This window comes from Theobroma cacao, chromosome 5 (genome assembly GCF_053813885.1).
Source record: "Theobroma cacao isolate CCN51 chromosome 5, ASM5381388v1, whole genome shotgun sequence".
NCBI classification, from domain to species: domain Eukaryota; kingdom Viridiplantae; phylum Streptophyta; class Magnoliopsida; order Malvales; family Malvaceae; genus Theobroma; species Theobroma cacao.
In genome coordinates, this window is record NC_142643.1 from 39,945,377 (window position 1) to 39,960,899 (window position 15,523).

The 15,523-nt window shown below is 35.9% G+C and overlaps 2 protein-coding genes across 2 annotated transcripts; both read right to left on the bottom strand.

The window, feature by feature from the left end:
- Positions 1-341: 341 nt before the first annotated feature.
- On the bottom strand, positions 342-2,324 carry LOC18599494 (anthocyanidin 3-O-glucosyltransferase UFGT-like). Its single transcript, XM_018121566.2, has 2 exons — positions 1,685-2,324; positions 342-1,416 (listed from the first exon to the last, which is right to left on the bottom strand). Exons 1-2 carry the CDS (start codon positions 2,175-2,177, stop codon positions 551-553), a joined length of 1,359 nt encoding a protein of 452 aa, XP_017977055.2. The 5' UTR covers positions 2,178-2,324; the 3' UTR covers positions 342-550.
- Positions 2,325-2,394: 70 nt separating this feature from the next.
- On the bottom strand, positions 2,395-15,384 carry LOC18599493 (protein EXPORTIN 1A). Its single transcript, XM_018121565.2, has 32 exons — positions 14,971-15,384; positions 13,558-13,674; positions 13,199-13,291; positions 13,009-13,080; positions 12,547-12,654; positions 12,386-12,468; positions 11,630-11,768; positions 11,478-11,546; positions 11,293-11,370; positions 11,023-11,085; positions 10,884-10,928; positions 10,390-10,497; positions 10,171-10,269; positions 9,416-9,619; positions 8,956-9,015; positions 8,391-8,501; positions 7,911-8,008; positions 7,536-7,644; positions 7,005-7,070; positions 6,808-6,906; positions 6,620-6,700; positions 6,402-6,491; positions 5,909-5,994; positions 5,717-5,797; positions 5,450-5,632; positions 4,853-4,919; positions 4,246-4,356; positions 3,939-4,046; positions 3,716-3,853; positions 3,506-3,643; positions 3,317-3,421; positions 2,395-3,104 (listed from the first exon to the last, which is right to left on the bottom strand). Exons 1-32 carry the CDS (start codon positions 15,067-15,069, stop codon positions 2,982-2,984), a joined length of 3,231 nt encoding a protein of 1,076 aa, XP_017977054.1. The 5' UTR covers positions 15,070-15,384; the 3' UTR covers positions 2,395-2,981.
- Positions 15,385-15,523: the final 139 nt, after the last annotated feature.

The following is a 15,523-nucleotide window of genomic DNA, read 5'->3' on the forward strand; positions in this document are numbered from 1 at the left end:
ATTAAGAAGTAAAATTATTTTTCAAATTGGTAAAAAACTTATTATAATTTGAAATTTTTATGATATTTGACATTGTAAATACACTGGAATGCAAATTCAATCACAATATGAAAAGGAATCTAAGAATTCGCCTAATAATTTTTTTTTTTTTTTTGGGTTAATATGATCATCGAAAGTATATGTTGGGTAGGTAATTGGTCCTCTTACTCTATTATTTTATACTTTATATTTCAGATTTAAAGAACAGACCCAAACATGCAAATCACCTTTTTAATATTTATCTGTGTTGAAATTCAATTAAGCAACAACCAACATAAATAACTGTAAGTCTAAAACACATATAGATTCAATAATTAACATTTAAAAGGTAACTAATACATTGATTAATGTCTTTCCAGCTTTAAAATTAAAGAAGAAAAACAAATATGACTAAAAGTAGTGCACTGCTTTTTATTTAAACAGAAGTTCACTTGATAGGAACTTCTTACTGATATTATATGGTAATGCTAGCTATTTACCAATCCCTTGGAGTGGTAAACATAGAGATGACCTAGCTACATACAAAATCCAACAATGCCTTGAAATTTTTAGTGGAGCTACCTTCTGGTCCAACTGCTCTATGTGCAAGTTCCTTGAGTGCCTTCAAATTCTCCCTCATTTTCTTCCCCTTCTCTTGTGCTAAAACTAGATCCAAACAACTCGTGACGCACTTCTTCGTGAAAATTCCACCCTCAACAATCACACCGATCTCCCAAACGTGCTCTACCATTCGTCCGTTGAGCCCATGGTCCCCAAAAAATGGCCTGACAATCATAGGCACCCCACTTGACATGCTCTCTTGCATGGAGTTGTAACCACCATGGCTTATGAACACCCCAACAGCACCATGAGCTAGCACATCTATTTGGGGAGCCCATGGCACCAATATGCCATTGGCCCTGTCTAAGAACCCATTAGGCAATTGTACCTTCGATTTGTCTCTTAAAGACCATATGAAAGGAACCATGCTAGCTTCTAATGCTTCTGCTAGTGCTACAAGTTCATTTGGCGGTGGCGTTGCGACCGAGCCAAAGCTAATATATGCCACTGTTGCGGGCTTTTGCTTGTCAAGCCATGTCAGGCAACCATAAGAATCTGGAACTGCTGGTGCTGGTGGTGTTGAAAGGGTCAAAGGTCCAACATTTAAGAATTTCTTGAGCTTGGATTTCATATCACTTGTAACCACAGGGTCTAGTTCTTCAAAGGAGTTTATGAAGACTGCAGCTGCCTCAGGTAGCACTTGCCCCATTCGATGCACCATGCGAGAGAAGATTGATTCCAGATTTCCAAAGAGGATTCCTTCAGGCAAGTCACGGATGCGTATATTAGACATTCCAGGAATGAAGTCGAGGGTCTCATCTTCTCGCCCAACCATGCCTGTATTTACACAAATAGATACAAACCAACGCCATGAGATGAGTGATTAGAAGTCCATATACAGAGTTACAAGGTAGACGGCCATTGGGCCACTCAGCTTTTGAGTCCTTGGGATGACGAATTTAGTGGCTGATGATATAACTTCATTCAATTAAAAGCTGAATAGGAAGATTAGATTTCTTCATCAAACTCTTTCTTTAGAGTTTTAACAGTTTCATTTTTGTACGTGTTAGAAAAACAGAAAAAAAAAGAGAAGAAAATTAGATACCTCCAACTCCAAAGTTTTGCCTTATGGTATCAGTATAAACATGGGAAGAAAGGGGGCAAGCTCCTGAAACAAAAAAGGGTACCCAAGGCACACCGTTCTCCTCTGCCATCTCTTTGGCAAACCAAAAGAAAGCATCAGTAACCAGGCAGCTCACTTTCCTCCCCGTCTCTGCCACGGCCACTTCCATTCCCTTCCTTAAGTTCTCCGGTGCCACTTCCATGAACATCTCAATATCCTCATGAGGCTTCCCAACAAACACGTAACCATCCGGCACTCCATCTGGTACGTTATAGGCTTTAATATTTGGTTTCGTTTGTTGAGACGTGGTGGAGAAGATAGAGTTGTTGGATTGTGCAGTGCTGAAGAAGGAGAACAAAGTGGCTGGGGAAGCAGCGGCTAGGCGGTTGATGATGGTGAGGAGTGGAGCAGCGTGGGTGGAGAAGGGGAAGGCAAGGACAGCAACATGGGCGTCAGAATGGGTGAGCCGAGGCATGGTATTAGAAGGTTAGACTGCTGCTGGTACTGGAGAGATTGCTGGCTTGTGGGCGTTGAGTCTTGCAAGAGTTTAAGTAGTACATGCCTGACTGAAACCCAACCTAACAATGTGGGGGTTGGGCAGTTGGAACGTGCTAATGGATACTGCGACAGAGTGACGCATGGTAACCCCCGTTGAAGGGATTCTAACTTCTGCTTTAAACAAAGAAAAACAATTTGTCCAACTTCAACTTACTTTAAACAAAGTAAAAGTATATTATCTTCCCTTGAAACTATAATAAAGTTGAAAACAAAGCCAACGCCCTGTAGCCCAAACACTGAAACACATAAAGATGGCATTCTACTTAAATCAAAAAAAAAAAATTTCTGCACAACCTTCCGAGGTTAGTATTCCCTTTTTAACCTAGGATGAATCAACAGTACTTCAAAACGAGTCATCTAAACAGTCTACACTGCATCCCAACCATCATGATGAATACAAATATCAAGCTGGAGCTAGAAAACCCGTACAATGACTCGGATCGGATATATATATTATATATCCCTACGTCAAACACCTAAATATTCTACACATCACCAATAGACATATAGGCAGCACCTCCAGCGGCCAAACCTGTGTGTAGCAGCGCCTTCACGATTCACCGCTTTCAACAAATATAAAAATTTTGGGAAAGATGAGAAACAATGGGTGAAAAATGCTGTATCTGTTCACATTCAGGAATACTGGTGGTAAAACCGAGACGCAACTTAACTCCCGAGTCAAAATTTAAGAAATTAGCTTCCACGGCAGAATTAGCCACATCTATGAGTCCAACATCTCATCTTGTATCTCATTCGGGGCAATGAGCCCTGGGATAGAAAGCATCCGTTGTCGCTCTCTTTCCCTCTGTACAGCAGCCTCTTCTGCATAAAGATCTTTGTTGTCCTGTAGAAAGCATAGCTAAATGATCAGTTCACTCATCAATGCAACCCATATAAAGAAATAGAAAAATTACTACCATCAGAAAGAGACATGTACAGAAACTTCTAAATTTTAACTAAAATTAACAGTTGATTGAACTCCAACAATGATAAACGTAGACCCATTACAAGCTCATTAGCAAAAACGAATACTTGTTTACTCTTTCAAAGCATTACCTGAGCTGAAAATTCTTTTGATTGCACAAGGAAGTCCCGTATGTGATTCTTAAATGTGGACAAATCATTTCTCGACTCAAATAGTCCATTCACAAATTGAGTGACCTGAAACCCAAAAAGATCAGAGATATCAACTTGGTAAATAAAAGAATAAGTAATTGGATGAGAACCTGTTGACTGTGATCATACCTCAGCTGCAGTCATGTTGGGGAATGATGTACTCAGAAGTTTTATCGTGTATTCACGAACAAACATTCCATTATTTGGATATGGATAGGGAACCGTAGCAGCATCCCACAAGGGCTCAGTCAACAAACCGCTCTCAACCTGAAAATAATTCATCAAATAAGATTAAACTGATGCAAATCAGAGCAATCAATGCACACTACAATAATTTACCAGGCAGAACAGGTGCTGTAAAACCAAGACATGCAACTTGAAGCCAGGTTTGTGAAATGTGTCTGTCAAGACTGCAAATATTTCTTGCTCAATTGTCAAAAAGTATGTTCGGTAGAACTGGTTACAAAATTCAGAAGCCTGTGTCAAGGTACCAAAACCAAATATTCAGCATCTGGTGTATCAACATAGTTATCAACCATGCAAAACCATAACACTAACAGACCTGAAAGTTTTTCAGCATCTCCAATAGAAGATTTAGACCAGTTTCTGCTATATTCCTCTCTGTATGCCGGAATGCCCAAATGATTGAATCCATAACTAGCTTTAGTTGCTGATGCAGATGGATGACAAAAAATTAGAAAAAGTCAATGATTTCCTTGACTCCTTCAAATACCCAAATAATAATAATAATAATAATAACTGACATTAGATAATCTGTTAATAGTTGAAAAAGTAAAAGCCTCAACCAAAAATGAAATTATAAAGCACAGCTTTAATAGATCAGTAAAAAGAAGAAACTCAACACCAACCTGACTTGACAACCGAATAAGTGCAGGAAAACAATGAGTAGCAATGGCACGAAGCAAGGAAAAGAACTTGAGGCGATGTTCTGGATAATCTTCAAAATTTTTGGTTATCATCTGCAACGCATAGCAACAAGAAATTATTGCAAAGAAACTTAAGAAAGTAAACTACAACATCTCTAATCCTGGCCATCAGCAAAACAGCATCAGACTTTCAACAACAATATTATCAAATAATACAGTTATGGCACTTTATCTATCAGCTACATCACACAGTGTGAATCCAGATTTTATAAAATCTTAAAGAAAGGAGAGAATAATCCAGAAATCCATAAAAAAAATTAACAGGATGATAACTTTGGAGGGACCTTCATTATATTCACTAATGTGTAACCAACATTTTTAAGTCATTCGTACCATGCATGAGCTGATTAACTCTCATGACTCTTATTACACAATGTCAGACTTCCAATTCAAAGTAAGGGCTTTTGCCTATAATGCCACATCCTTAACAGAGGGCTTAGACAACAACCCTAATCACCCCATCCCTCACAAGCTATTCTCCTTCAAAAAATACACGCCTAAAATAAATATATATAGATAAAAGACTAACCTCCAGTGTGCACTGGAAAACAGCTTCAAATATACGGGGAACATCATCTATCATTGCAGCTTTATACCTTCATGCATGGGAAAACAGGATCAATAAGAAATGCACGGATTTGATAACAAAAGTAACAACAAAAAGGAAAAGAACTAAAGAGAAATGCCATCACTTCAGCAAGCACCAGTACCATAAACAGAAGGCAAATGCTACTATGTTTTAGGCACAATAAACATGCCACACATTAACAATTTAGTAACAAGTCAAGCTTTGCTCAGAGCATATGGGAATAAAGCACCAAATATCATAAAACTATTTGCATTTATAAGGGAATAAGGAAAGATAGCTCTTTTGGCAGCAGAATCATCAGTCTGGGAAGATTAATGTGCAAAGACAACACAGGCTTCCCGTATCTTTTTAGCAGGGCCTTAGAAAAATCATCAACAATAGAAATAAATGATTCTCTGGTACAATAAGCACTAGTCAACAAAACCATCCAATCCTCAATATCTAAAGAATCAAGATCTTCAAGTATTCAACAAGTTGTTAGGTAATATTAGATATTATATCATCTAAATGGAAGACTGTATGCATTGGTTACCATACTTGTTTATTATTGTCGCAAAAAGTGACAAAACTTCAGATTCTCTTGCATCAGGCAAATTCCTAGCATAATCACCAAGAACTGGATCCATCATTGGAGGCACAAATTGTTTCCCAATTTGTGGTTGATCTTCTGCCTTGTCCAAAAATGTCTCAATAAGCTTAAGAGTCTCCCTCTTAACAGATCTGCTTCATAAAGCACATTAGCCAAACAAGAAATTTTTGGTTGAACCAAAAAGACAAAAGCATGTCTGTAAAGATTGGTCTTACCGTAGAAGTTTTACATAGGACGTTTTTGAAGCAAAGGGTCCTCCTTCTGCAATACTACTCGATATAAGCTCACTGTACATTCTGTTCAATATATTACAGCACCATAAATTACCCATATTACCAAAGACAAAAGTTAAAATTGCATTTCAATGCTCAAACTTGCACTTTGAAATACTAAATCAGAAACTTTACCTGTATACATTAAGCATATCCAGAAAGATCAAAGAAATTTGGGTTAAGAAATATGTTCCAAGAGAACTGGCCACACTAGTATTTGTCTGCAAATTAAAAAGATTCCTTCTAAGTCTCACTAAATCCCAATAAGCATTAAATTATAACCACAGCATGTACACGATCAGAAATATGAGGTCTGCAAGGAAACATTAGCACTAATCCACCATCAAAGAATCCAGTCAACAGATACATGGCCATAAACTATTATATATAAAAGCAATTAAGAATCCTCCCTCCATATACACCACAAACTTTCAAGAACAAACTATCATTTAAATTTCTAGTTTTTATTTTGTACAATGCAATAAAAACAGGACAGAAAAGAATAGTTTTTTTGCCAGCAGAAGGCAGGTCCCTGCCTACAATACAAAAAATTAACTAGGTCCACTATGCTCTTTAAAAATTCAATAAAAGACATGATGGACATGCTTTATATGAAAATAATAAATACCTGCAAAATGTTTAGCACAGTTCTTATTACATCCTGATCTTTAAGGAAGTCAACACTTTGACGTGCCTGCCCTATAATTTCAACCCATTTCTGCAAAACAAGCATCATCATAAAAAACTTGCTACCAGCACAACCCCACATATTTGCATGCAATGGCACAGACACGTGCATACATATGTGAGAAACAAAAAGGTTACTGTCCTCTATCAATGACAAACCTGGTTGGGGAGTTCCATCAATCTCTGCAAGTATTCATCCCTCTTATGGGGATCAGACTCTGCTTGAATCATATGACCAACCTAAAATTTAAGATTTAAAAAAATAAGGAAAAATGAGCTCATCCAGCAACAGAATAGAAATTCTCCAGAAAAGATTTTAATAGTACAGGCATGGAAAAGAGGCATACAGATTCATAAAATGTATGAATCTGATGAGGCTCTAGATCTGCAACTGTTGTTGCAAGAGCAGATAGAAGTTCAGACACAAATGGTTCACTTTCTCCAACCTGCATTCACAAGATAAAGTTCATCGATATAACAGGTTTTGGCCTGACACAAAATAAAAATAAAAAAGAAGTTATAACCATTGTGAAGTAGATGATACCTGCACAATCACAAATTTTCGCTTGCATTTCTGAACAATTTTCAAGAATGTGTCACAGGCCATATCCTGAAGCACATGACATGTTATATTAAAACATTGTAACATGAAATAATAGACACAATCTTGTATTCTCATCATTATCAGCAGTGAAATCTTAACATAACAAGATGATCATAAACAAAATTAACAGTAAGTGAAAAGGCAAAATTCAACTTATTGTGTACTTTCAAACACACTTCGCAAAACTTGTTAACCAAAACAAGCATATACTAAAATAACGAGCACATCACTATCAGTAGTGAAATCATAACATAACAAGATGATCATAAACAATATTAACAGTAAGTGAAAAGGCAAAATTCAACTTATTGTGTACTTTCAAACACACTTCGCAAAACATGTTAACCAAAACAAGCATATACTACAATAACAAGCACATCAGCATGTTAATTATTCAAGTGTTTTCACCATTGAAAAAATTTGATCTATCATTTCAGAAGATAAAAGTTATTTCTTTCCCAATGACTTTACCTGAACTCCTGGATGAGTTTCATGCATGAACTCAAACAACTTATTCACAACAGTTTTCAGGAACTTCCAGTGAGCCCTTAAAAACCTTGGATACTGTCCAACAACATACCTGCAAACAAAACCAATAAACATTAAATTAAGATTAACAATTTTAATATGTAGCATGCAGAAAAGAAGAAGCAGTTAAGTTCCTTCAGTTCCCCCGGTTACCAATAAGCACATGACACACCGAAGGTGCCCAAAGAAAACCACACCATTCAAATAAAAGCACATGTTTTAAAAACAAATGTGGCATGCTTTAATTGGTAACTGCAGAGTCCAGAGAGAAACTAACGCAGACAGTCCATACATACTCATGAGATTATATATTCTTACATAATGTTACTAGCAATAACAGCTTTATTGTCTTTTCCTTTAGTGATTTCACACAAATTCAGCAAATCACGAATGACCATCACCAGAAACCTGTTTTCCTGCCATGAACACCAATCCTGTTAACTAATTTCAGCAAAAAGCATAAGGGACAAGGAGCTAACAACTTTCATGCAAGTATACCATATGTGTCTACATCACATCATCTTTCTGTAGGAGAAACCTTTTTTTTTTATCTTCTTCTCTCTGTATGTATAATTTGCAGCATATATACCGACAGCATTAAAGATTATATGAAAGAAACACCAATATCTCATAGTAAACAGTCTAAGAGGATAATTACTAGGCACTAGACCAATTTTGTTCTTAATTTAAGGGCATTGCTTTCACTGTCTAGAAGCTAAAGCATCATTAGCTCCATATAACTTCTTTCTTTCATCAATGAACTTGTGGTTAACATTTCTAGCGTAGATAGAAGGTTACCTGCTCTTCCATCATGGAACCAGAAATAGATCCTATTGCCCAGCATAACGTGTTCAAATTGTTCCAAGTCCAATCCTCACCACTCAATTGCTTGCTTAATTTCTTTAGCATCTGTGTTACATAGATATTGACCCAAATCCAAATGAATCAATTAAGTTCAACAATCAGCCATAAATTTTAAAATAGAATGACGAACTGAAAATAATTAACACATAAGATCCCTAGAGAAATAAAAAACTGAAAATCAAGAATGTACTATCACAGAAAGAAGACTCCTTCATTCTCCCTAGATTCTCAGAATTTAAATTTGATTTTTTTTTAACAACTGTTCCTTCATTTGCCATACATAAGCAGAAATCATATGCAACAGAATATTTACACGCCAGATTGCTGCAGCAGATTGTGTAGAGAAAATAAAAGAAAGAGAGTGAAAAAACTCATTTTCATTAGTAAACAAAAATTAAAATTGCACACATAGCCTAGGTAAAAATAGGTCAGAAAGCAGTACATAACATCATTTAACTTTTAAAAAACAGAAAATTATAAATGTCTCATAGTTCAATACCTGCTTTTCTGTATCCTCATGATCAAGGTGAGACAAATAAATCAACGTCTCCCTCATAATCTGCAATACATAACTTTATTAACAATGGAATCCAGGAGAAAACAACTGATTCAAAAATATAAAAAATTAATACCCAAATGTAAACTTCTAAAATATAAGCTGTTGAGAAATAAAGCTTCAAATTGTTAGTTTCCACAAACCAAAACACAGCATATTGTTCAAAAGATATATTTTTAATTTACATGCACCTTTAGACAAAAAACATACATGCATAGCAGATATCTTACTAAATGAAGTTTCAAAATAATGGCAGGCAGAAAAATACTCAAACTGTCTTCCGAAAATATCACAACCTATCATTCAATCCACTTAGCCATAATTAGTAGATAGATGTTTTAGGAATAAAAGACTAAGCCATCTAGATTAAGCATCATACATTTTGATATAAGAGATTTATCACCTTATACTGAACAAGAACATCATTGTCTTTCATCGTCTCTCGAACAATATTCCCATTCTCATCTTCCACTATCAGAACCTCCTCAGGCTTAGCCATACGGCAAATCATGAGCATTCTCAACTTCGACATTGTACCAGCATAAAGTTGTCGCCGTTGCAGAAGCTGGGCACCAAGACCATCGACCATACCAGGAAGCAAAGGCACCTGTCATATTCAATTCATTGACAAGAGATGAGTGACCCGTAATAATCTAGAAACAGCATCTTCTAGTAATTAAACAACACAAAAACGACAGTCATTTACAAAAGTAATAACAATAACGCTGCAGTGCTATCTAGAGTTAACAATAACAATTCCAGATCAATTTCCACAGGCAGGTATAAAATCATCTAAAAACAGAAACAAAAAAAAAATTCATACATAACCAGTCATCCATCTAAAAACATGCAAAATAGGTAGTTCAACATGGTTTTTCTTTTGCACACTTTCCAATATATTTATCATTGCTGGATTTGAGAGCAATAACAGGTACACCCCTAAGCCATTTGTTTCCAGTGGCATACCTCTCAGACAAAAACCATGAAAAGAAGAAAGGAGGAAGATTTTTCTAATAAGGTTGCTAAAAGAAAAGAGTTACAGGACATGTGCTGCACATAGACTCGATGGCACTTGAACTATAATGAAGATTAACAGTAGTAACAAGTGCATTTAAACAGAATTATAGCTATATCTGACAATAAAATAATCCACAATACCTGCAGTCCCATCATGTTTGCAGTTACCGCAGGATTATCCATGTTATGATGTGCATCAAAAAGCCCCAAGACCAAGGAGTTCCAATAGTCCAAGCAAACCTATTTAACCAAAAGATAAGCAACATAATACTTCAGAAACCAAGTTCCAAAAGGTTAATAAAGGAACAAGCAGATACAACAAATAGTTTACAAATAAAGTATATCAAATTGCTATGATACCTTAAAGACTTCTGTATCATCCACGTATGAAATGTTAATAAGGTATTCCAGACCCACTAACAGGGCAGAAATATTCTCTTGTGCAGTCTCTAGCACCCGAATGTGAAACTGAAAACAAAGTAAAATTTCAGCAAAATCATCATCAAAGACACCAACTGCGAATGTGAAACTGAAAACAAAGAACAATTTTAGTAACATAATCATCAAAGAGACCAACTGCAACCAAGCCATCAAATTTAGTAACATTTTAAACTTGATCGGTCTAATGTTTACCAATATGCTTAATCAAAAGACAGAAACAATATCAACTAAAAATCCTGTATTAGAACCACAATATTTGTAACATGGATCATTCTTTGCATAAAAATGCATATTGTCACCCATCAACCACATCAGACTAAGGACTTTGAGGGCACCACACCAACCCTATCACTAATCAACCATCTTTCACCTTGTAATCTGAAGGAGCTTTTTTCAATATATAGATTGCTTACCTTGTAGAATGAAGTGAAGAACAGTGCCAAATTCTGAATGAATGCCTGGTGCAACAACATAAAAGAATGAGTTTACATAGACAAAACCTAAGTATATCAAACTGTACCACTGATCAGAACCATCTGACTGGAAATATACCTGCTCCTCACTGCTTCCGTGCGCATAAGCCTCAGGGATGTTCGTAGTTGGTGGGAGAATGGTCTAAAAACATCCCAAAAAGTACCCACATATTAACCAGAGAACAAAAGGAAAAAGAAAGAAAGAAAAACAATGAAGAAAAGAAACATCAAATCTACACATCGACATGATAAAATAAAAAGCACTGAGCAAAAAAGAAAATGTACAGATCAGCAAACCTAAGTTCTAAGTGCAAATCCCAATGAATTTATTGAGTACATGCTGACACACCTGAAACTGGACCATGAATATATTGTACATCTTAATATATTGCACATCGTAGTAGTCCCCAAAATTTAAGGCAGCAATCTGCAATCATCCATTAACATAATAAATAAAGCTTCACGTTCTTAGAGTGACAAAAATATAGCTTTATTCCACTTAGAAAGAAAATGAAAAAAAAATAAATCATTTACCTCTGTTAGACATTGGAGGGTGAGATTCCGATATGATGGCACAGGGAAAAAATTTAGGAGTGTTTCCAGCTGTAAGACACATTAACATAGAATAAGAGGTGAATCGTAACACATTGATCGCTGAGTCATTTGGGAAATCAAGAATTATTTACCAATGTCGATTCAAAAATATAGCCCAGAGGAATCCACGATAGAAATGCATGCAAGGTAGATAGCGTCGCCCGTATAAGCTCTGTTCTCTGAGAAACTGATAGTACGTATAAGCATAACTCATGAATGAGTTGAAACTCACTGCAGAAAACAAATACAACATTTAGAAAGATGAATTGCAAAAAGAATAAACAAATATCAAACATTGAGGGGGGAAAACTTGAATATTTAAGAGGGTGAGAGATCATTTTGGACCCATTTTTGACTTACCGTTTGAACTAATCTACAATCTTATTGTCAACTTACTGTGCAAGACCATGAGTTCATATGCACAATATCCATGTTGACATGCGAACACAAATCCAAAAAGCATATTATCCCAAACATGCCATGCCCACAAATAATAGTTGTTAATATGATCTTCAAGTGGGGCATATCAAAAGGCAGACAGATGTGCCAGAAAAATAGTCAGAATTCTTTTTCAAACTTAAATTTACATGACTCTGACAATCACTGACAACTGAATTTTGGGCTTTTTGAAATCAGAACGCACTATTCAATCAGAGGACAGCAGTTTTATACAGTAGTAACAAATTACAAACAGAGATCTTACCAATGAACATCCAAGAATTGTACAGAATGACAACTTTTACAAAATAGAAACTAAAATGAACAGAAATCTCCACAATAGACATCCAGAACTATTGCATGAAAACAGCATAACCCTAATGATCTCAAAATAACAAAAATATTTTCACCTGTTTAGTGATTGTTTAAGCTCTTTGATCTTTTGTTGAGTCATTTCACCTCTTGAGAAGTCAAAAACTTCTTCACTTAGAAGCTGACAGCAAAACAGCTCATGTTACCAACTGATTCTGCAACCAGTTTTACCGAGAGAGAATTCTAATACCAAACTTACTTTCAGTATTGCCATGCAGTTTTCGCAAATTGTTTCGCTAGTTTTTGCAGCTGCAACAAGATCAGGAATGAAGCTTTGCCATCTAGCTGGCCAATCATGCTTTAAGATCTGTACATTCAGCATGCATATTAATTTTTTAGACTACAATTACTCCATAAATAAATATATTTTAGTCATTAGTTTCCTCTCATTTTAGATTAAAACAAAGGAATACTTGTGAAACCTTCTAAGGAGAAATTCATAGATACTCACTAATATGGTAACGAAGGGGCCAAAGAAAAATCAAAATAATATTTTCGTGTTATAAATTGTGAAGATTGCCATTGATAGAAAAAATAAAGAAGGCAGACAGAATAAGCCCTAACCACAGGCCTCCTAATTACTCACAAGCTCGGTGAACTCTAAAGCAAGTCTGTCCCTCTTTTATGAAATACATTTTTTTGTGAGGCAGGTAAGTTATACCTGAACCAATATAATATTCAGCTTGTTGACATACAGCCTCTCTGCTCGAAAGGAGGCCTCATTGCTTGACAACTATTACAGGAGAAAGCACATGTAAGAATGAATATACAAAGGCAGAAAAGATAATAAAAGGGATGAAAGGACAAAGTTTTGAGATTCCTCTGTCCTAAAGGGAAAAAAGCTCCTTTACCTGTACAATGACTTCAGAAATGTAGTTTTTCATTCCATCTCGCTGCTCGACAGGCAAAGCATTCCATCTATACTTGATAACACCTTCAAGAACCTGTAGATAAGAACAAAAAAAGCACCCTAAAATCATCAGACTGAATAGAGGATTTCAAATTCTTCGTACAGTGTTCTGCAATTCCCAAATCATTTGTTAGAAAAAGTTCTTCCAAAGTATCAATCAACGAGACAGCCAAAAGGTCAAAACCAAATTATCAGGTATATGCACCACACACAACATAGGAACATGAACTAGAATTCCCTTCAGCAAGTTTGTTGTACTAGAAATTATAGATTACACAGCAAATAGTCATTTCAACTGACCTGCAAGGCAAAGAACTTGGTATTAAGGCTCTTTGTGTGCTGCAGGATGTGCACAACTTGAAGCCACATATCCGGATTATTTTGAAGATCTCGCAAGATCTGATCTGCATGAGCTCTCTGTGAAGTATGTACAAGAAAGAAAAAGAATAGTCAAAAACCAATAATGACAAGACAGAGCAAAAATATATATATATATATATAGCCCAATGAGACATGTCATTTACGGAAAAATACCAAGGACTGATAAAATGCCAGAAACATTATAATGTTCGTAACTATCTGACAAATTATGCCATAAAATTTAAAATGGTCAGCAACCTAGGAATTAAGTGTCACACAGCTTTTTACAATTCTTGAGCTTGAGCAACCAAAATAAACAATCTGTTCCACTACAGAGAAACCAAAGCAGATTAAAACAGAAAAAGAAAGGGAAAAATGTGTAAGCCTTGATCAACCGCTTCAGCTCATTAGATTGATCAGGGAAAAGAGAATGAAGAGAATGAAATGAATTAAATGAAATTCAACTTTTCTTTTGTTTGTTGGATAAAGAGAACTGATAAAAGTAACTGAGTTATGGATGAATTTAAATGGCATATTCATCAATAATCAAACAATAAAGATTGGCTTCAATTCTCTCTGAACCTATTAATTTTCAGAAAGAGTTGAAAATTTGGTCAAGATGAGAGAAATATAATGGATAAGTTCTCTTCTTTTAACTTATATCATAATTATTCTATTTGGATGGAAAAAATTTAGAGCCTATCAAACCCAAAGGACTAAACCCTAAAATTTAAGGCTAGCCACATCCTAGACCAAGACATTACACCAGCAGAAAAGCTTCAACCTACCTTCGTTTTCAAATAGCTGAAACGAAGTCTTACAAGTTATTTATAAAAATGACAATTAAAAATTGCCCATAATTGAAATATCAATTTTTACCCCTGCATTCAAATGGCACTTCCCAGAGCAAAGGTTCGTGCACCCAAGCCTTACCAGGTAATTAGGTCTATCCTCCACACTCTCAAATCACCACCACATTTTCACACATTATCTGGCAAACTGAAAAGAAATTTGAAGTCCTAATAAGCTCAGTCAAGTAAAAACTCACTCACATTAAACCCTAGAAATTCAAAAAGTCAAACAATTCCCTCCAGGTTCCCCCACATTTACCGAGATTTTTGTCCACTTAGTAGTAAATGCCGAGCCATACTAAACCCTATCAAACCCCAAATCCCCGCACTCTCCCTTACTTTCTCGCAAACCAAACAGAAAACCACTTTCAACTAAAAACAATGAAATCCACACAAAAATTTACCCCCTCATTTCCCAGTCAAAGAGTCGAGTAACCGAAACAGAAAAATGTAAACATAGAGGGAGAAAAAAAAAAAAAGAGAAGCAGAGAAATAACCGAACCTCTTCTTTAGATCCAGTGCCGTAAAAGGCCGCGACGGTGGCGTCAAGCAAGGAGACATCAATCGGCTGACTCAAATCCCTAAGCCTCTCAGCCGCCATATCTTAAAAAATCCCGTCTCTCTCACTTCCCCCCTCCCAACAAAAAAGAGGTAAAACCCAACACTATATCTTCCACAAGAGAAATGTTACTGAGCAAAAACCCTAGAAACTGTACGAACCAAACCCTAAGAGAGAGAAAGAGAGAAAAAAAAAAAACGCCTCAAAACCAAAACGAGAAGGAAAGGGAAACGAACCCAAAAAAGAATTAGAGGATCTTCTAGAAAGAGAGGAGTGGGAGGGTTTTTGGTTTTGTGGGAGTGACAAATCGTTTTAGAGAGAGAAACAATTTATATATATATATATATATATATAAGTGAGAGAGTGAGTAATTTTCTTTTATTTTTTAAAAAAAACAAAAAGACAGCTTAAAATTGAAGCAGAAAGAAAGAGGGAGTGAGGCGGACGGAGTGAGGAAGAGGCTTTCAAACTCTTTTTATTTTTATTTTTAAATTTT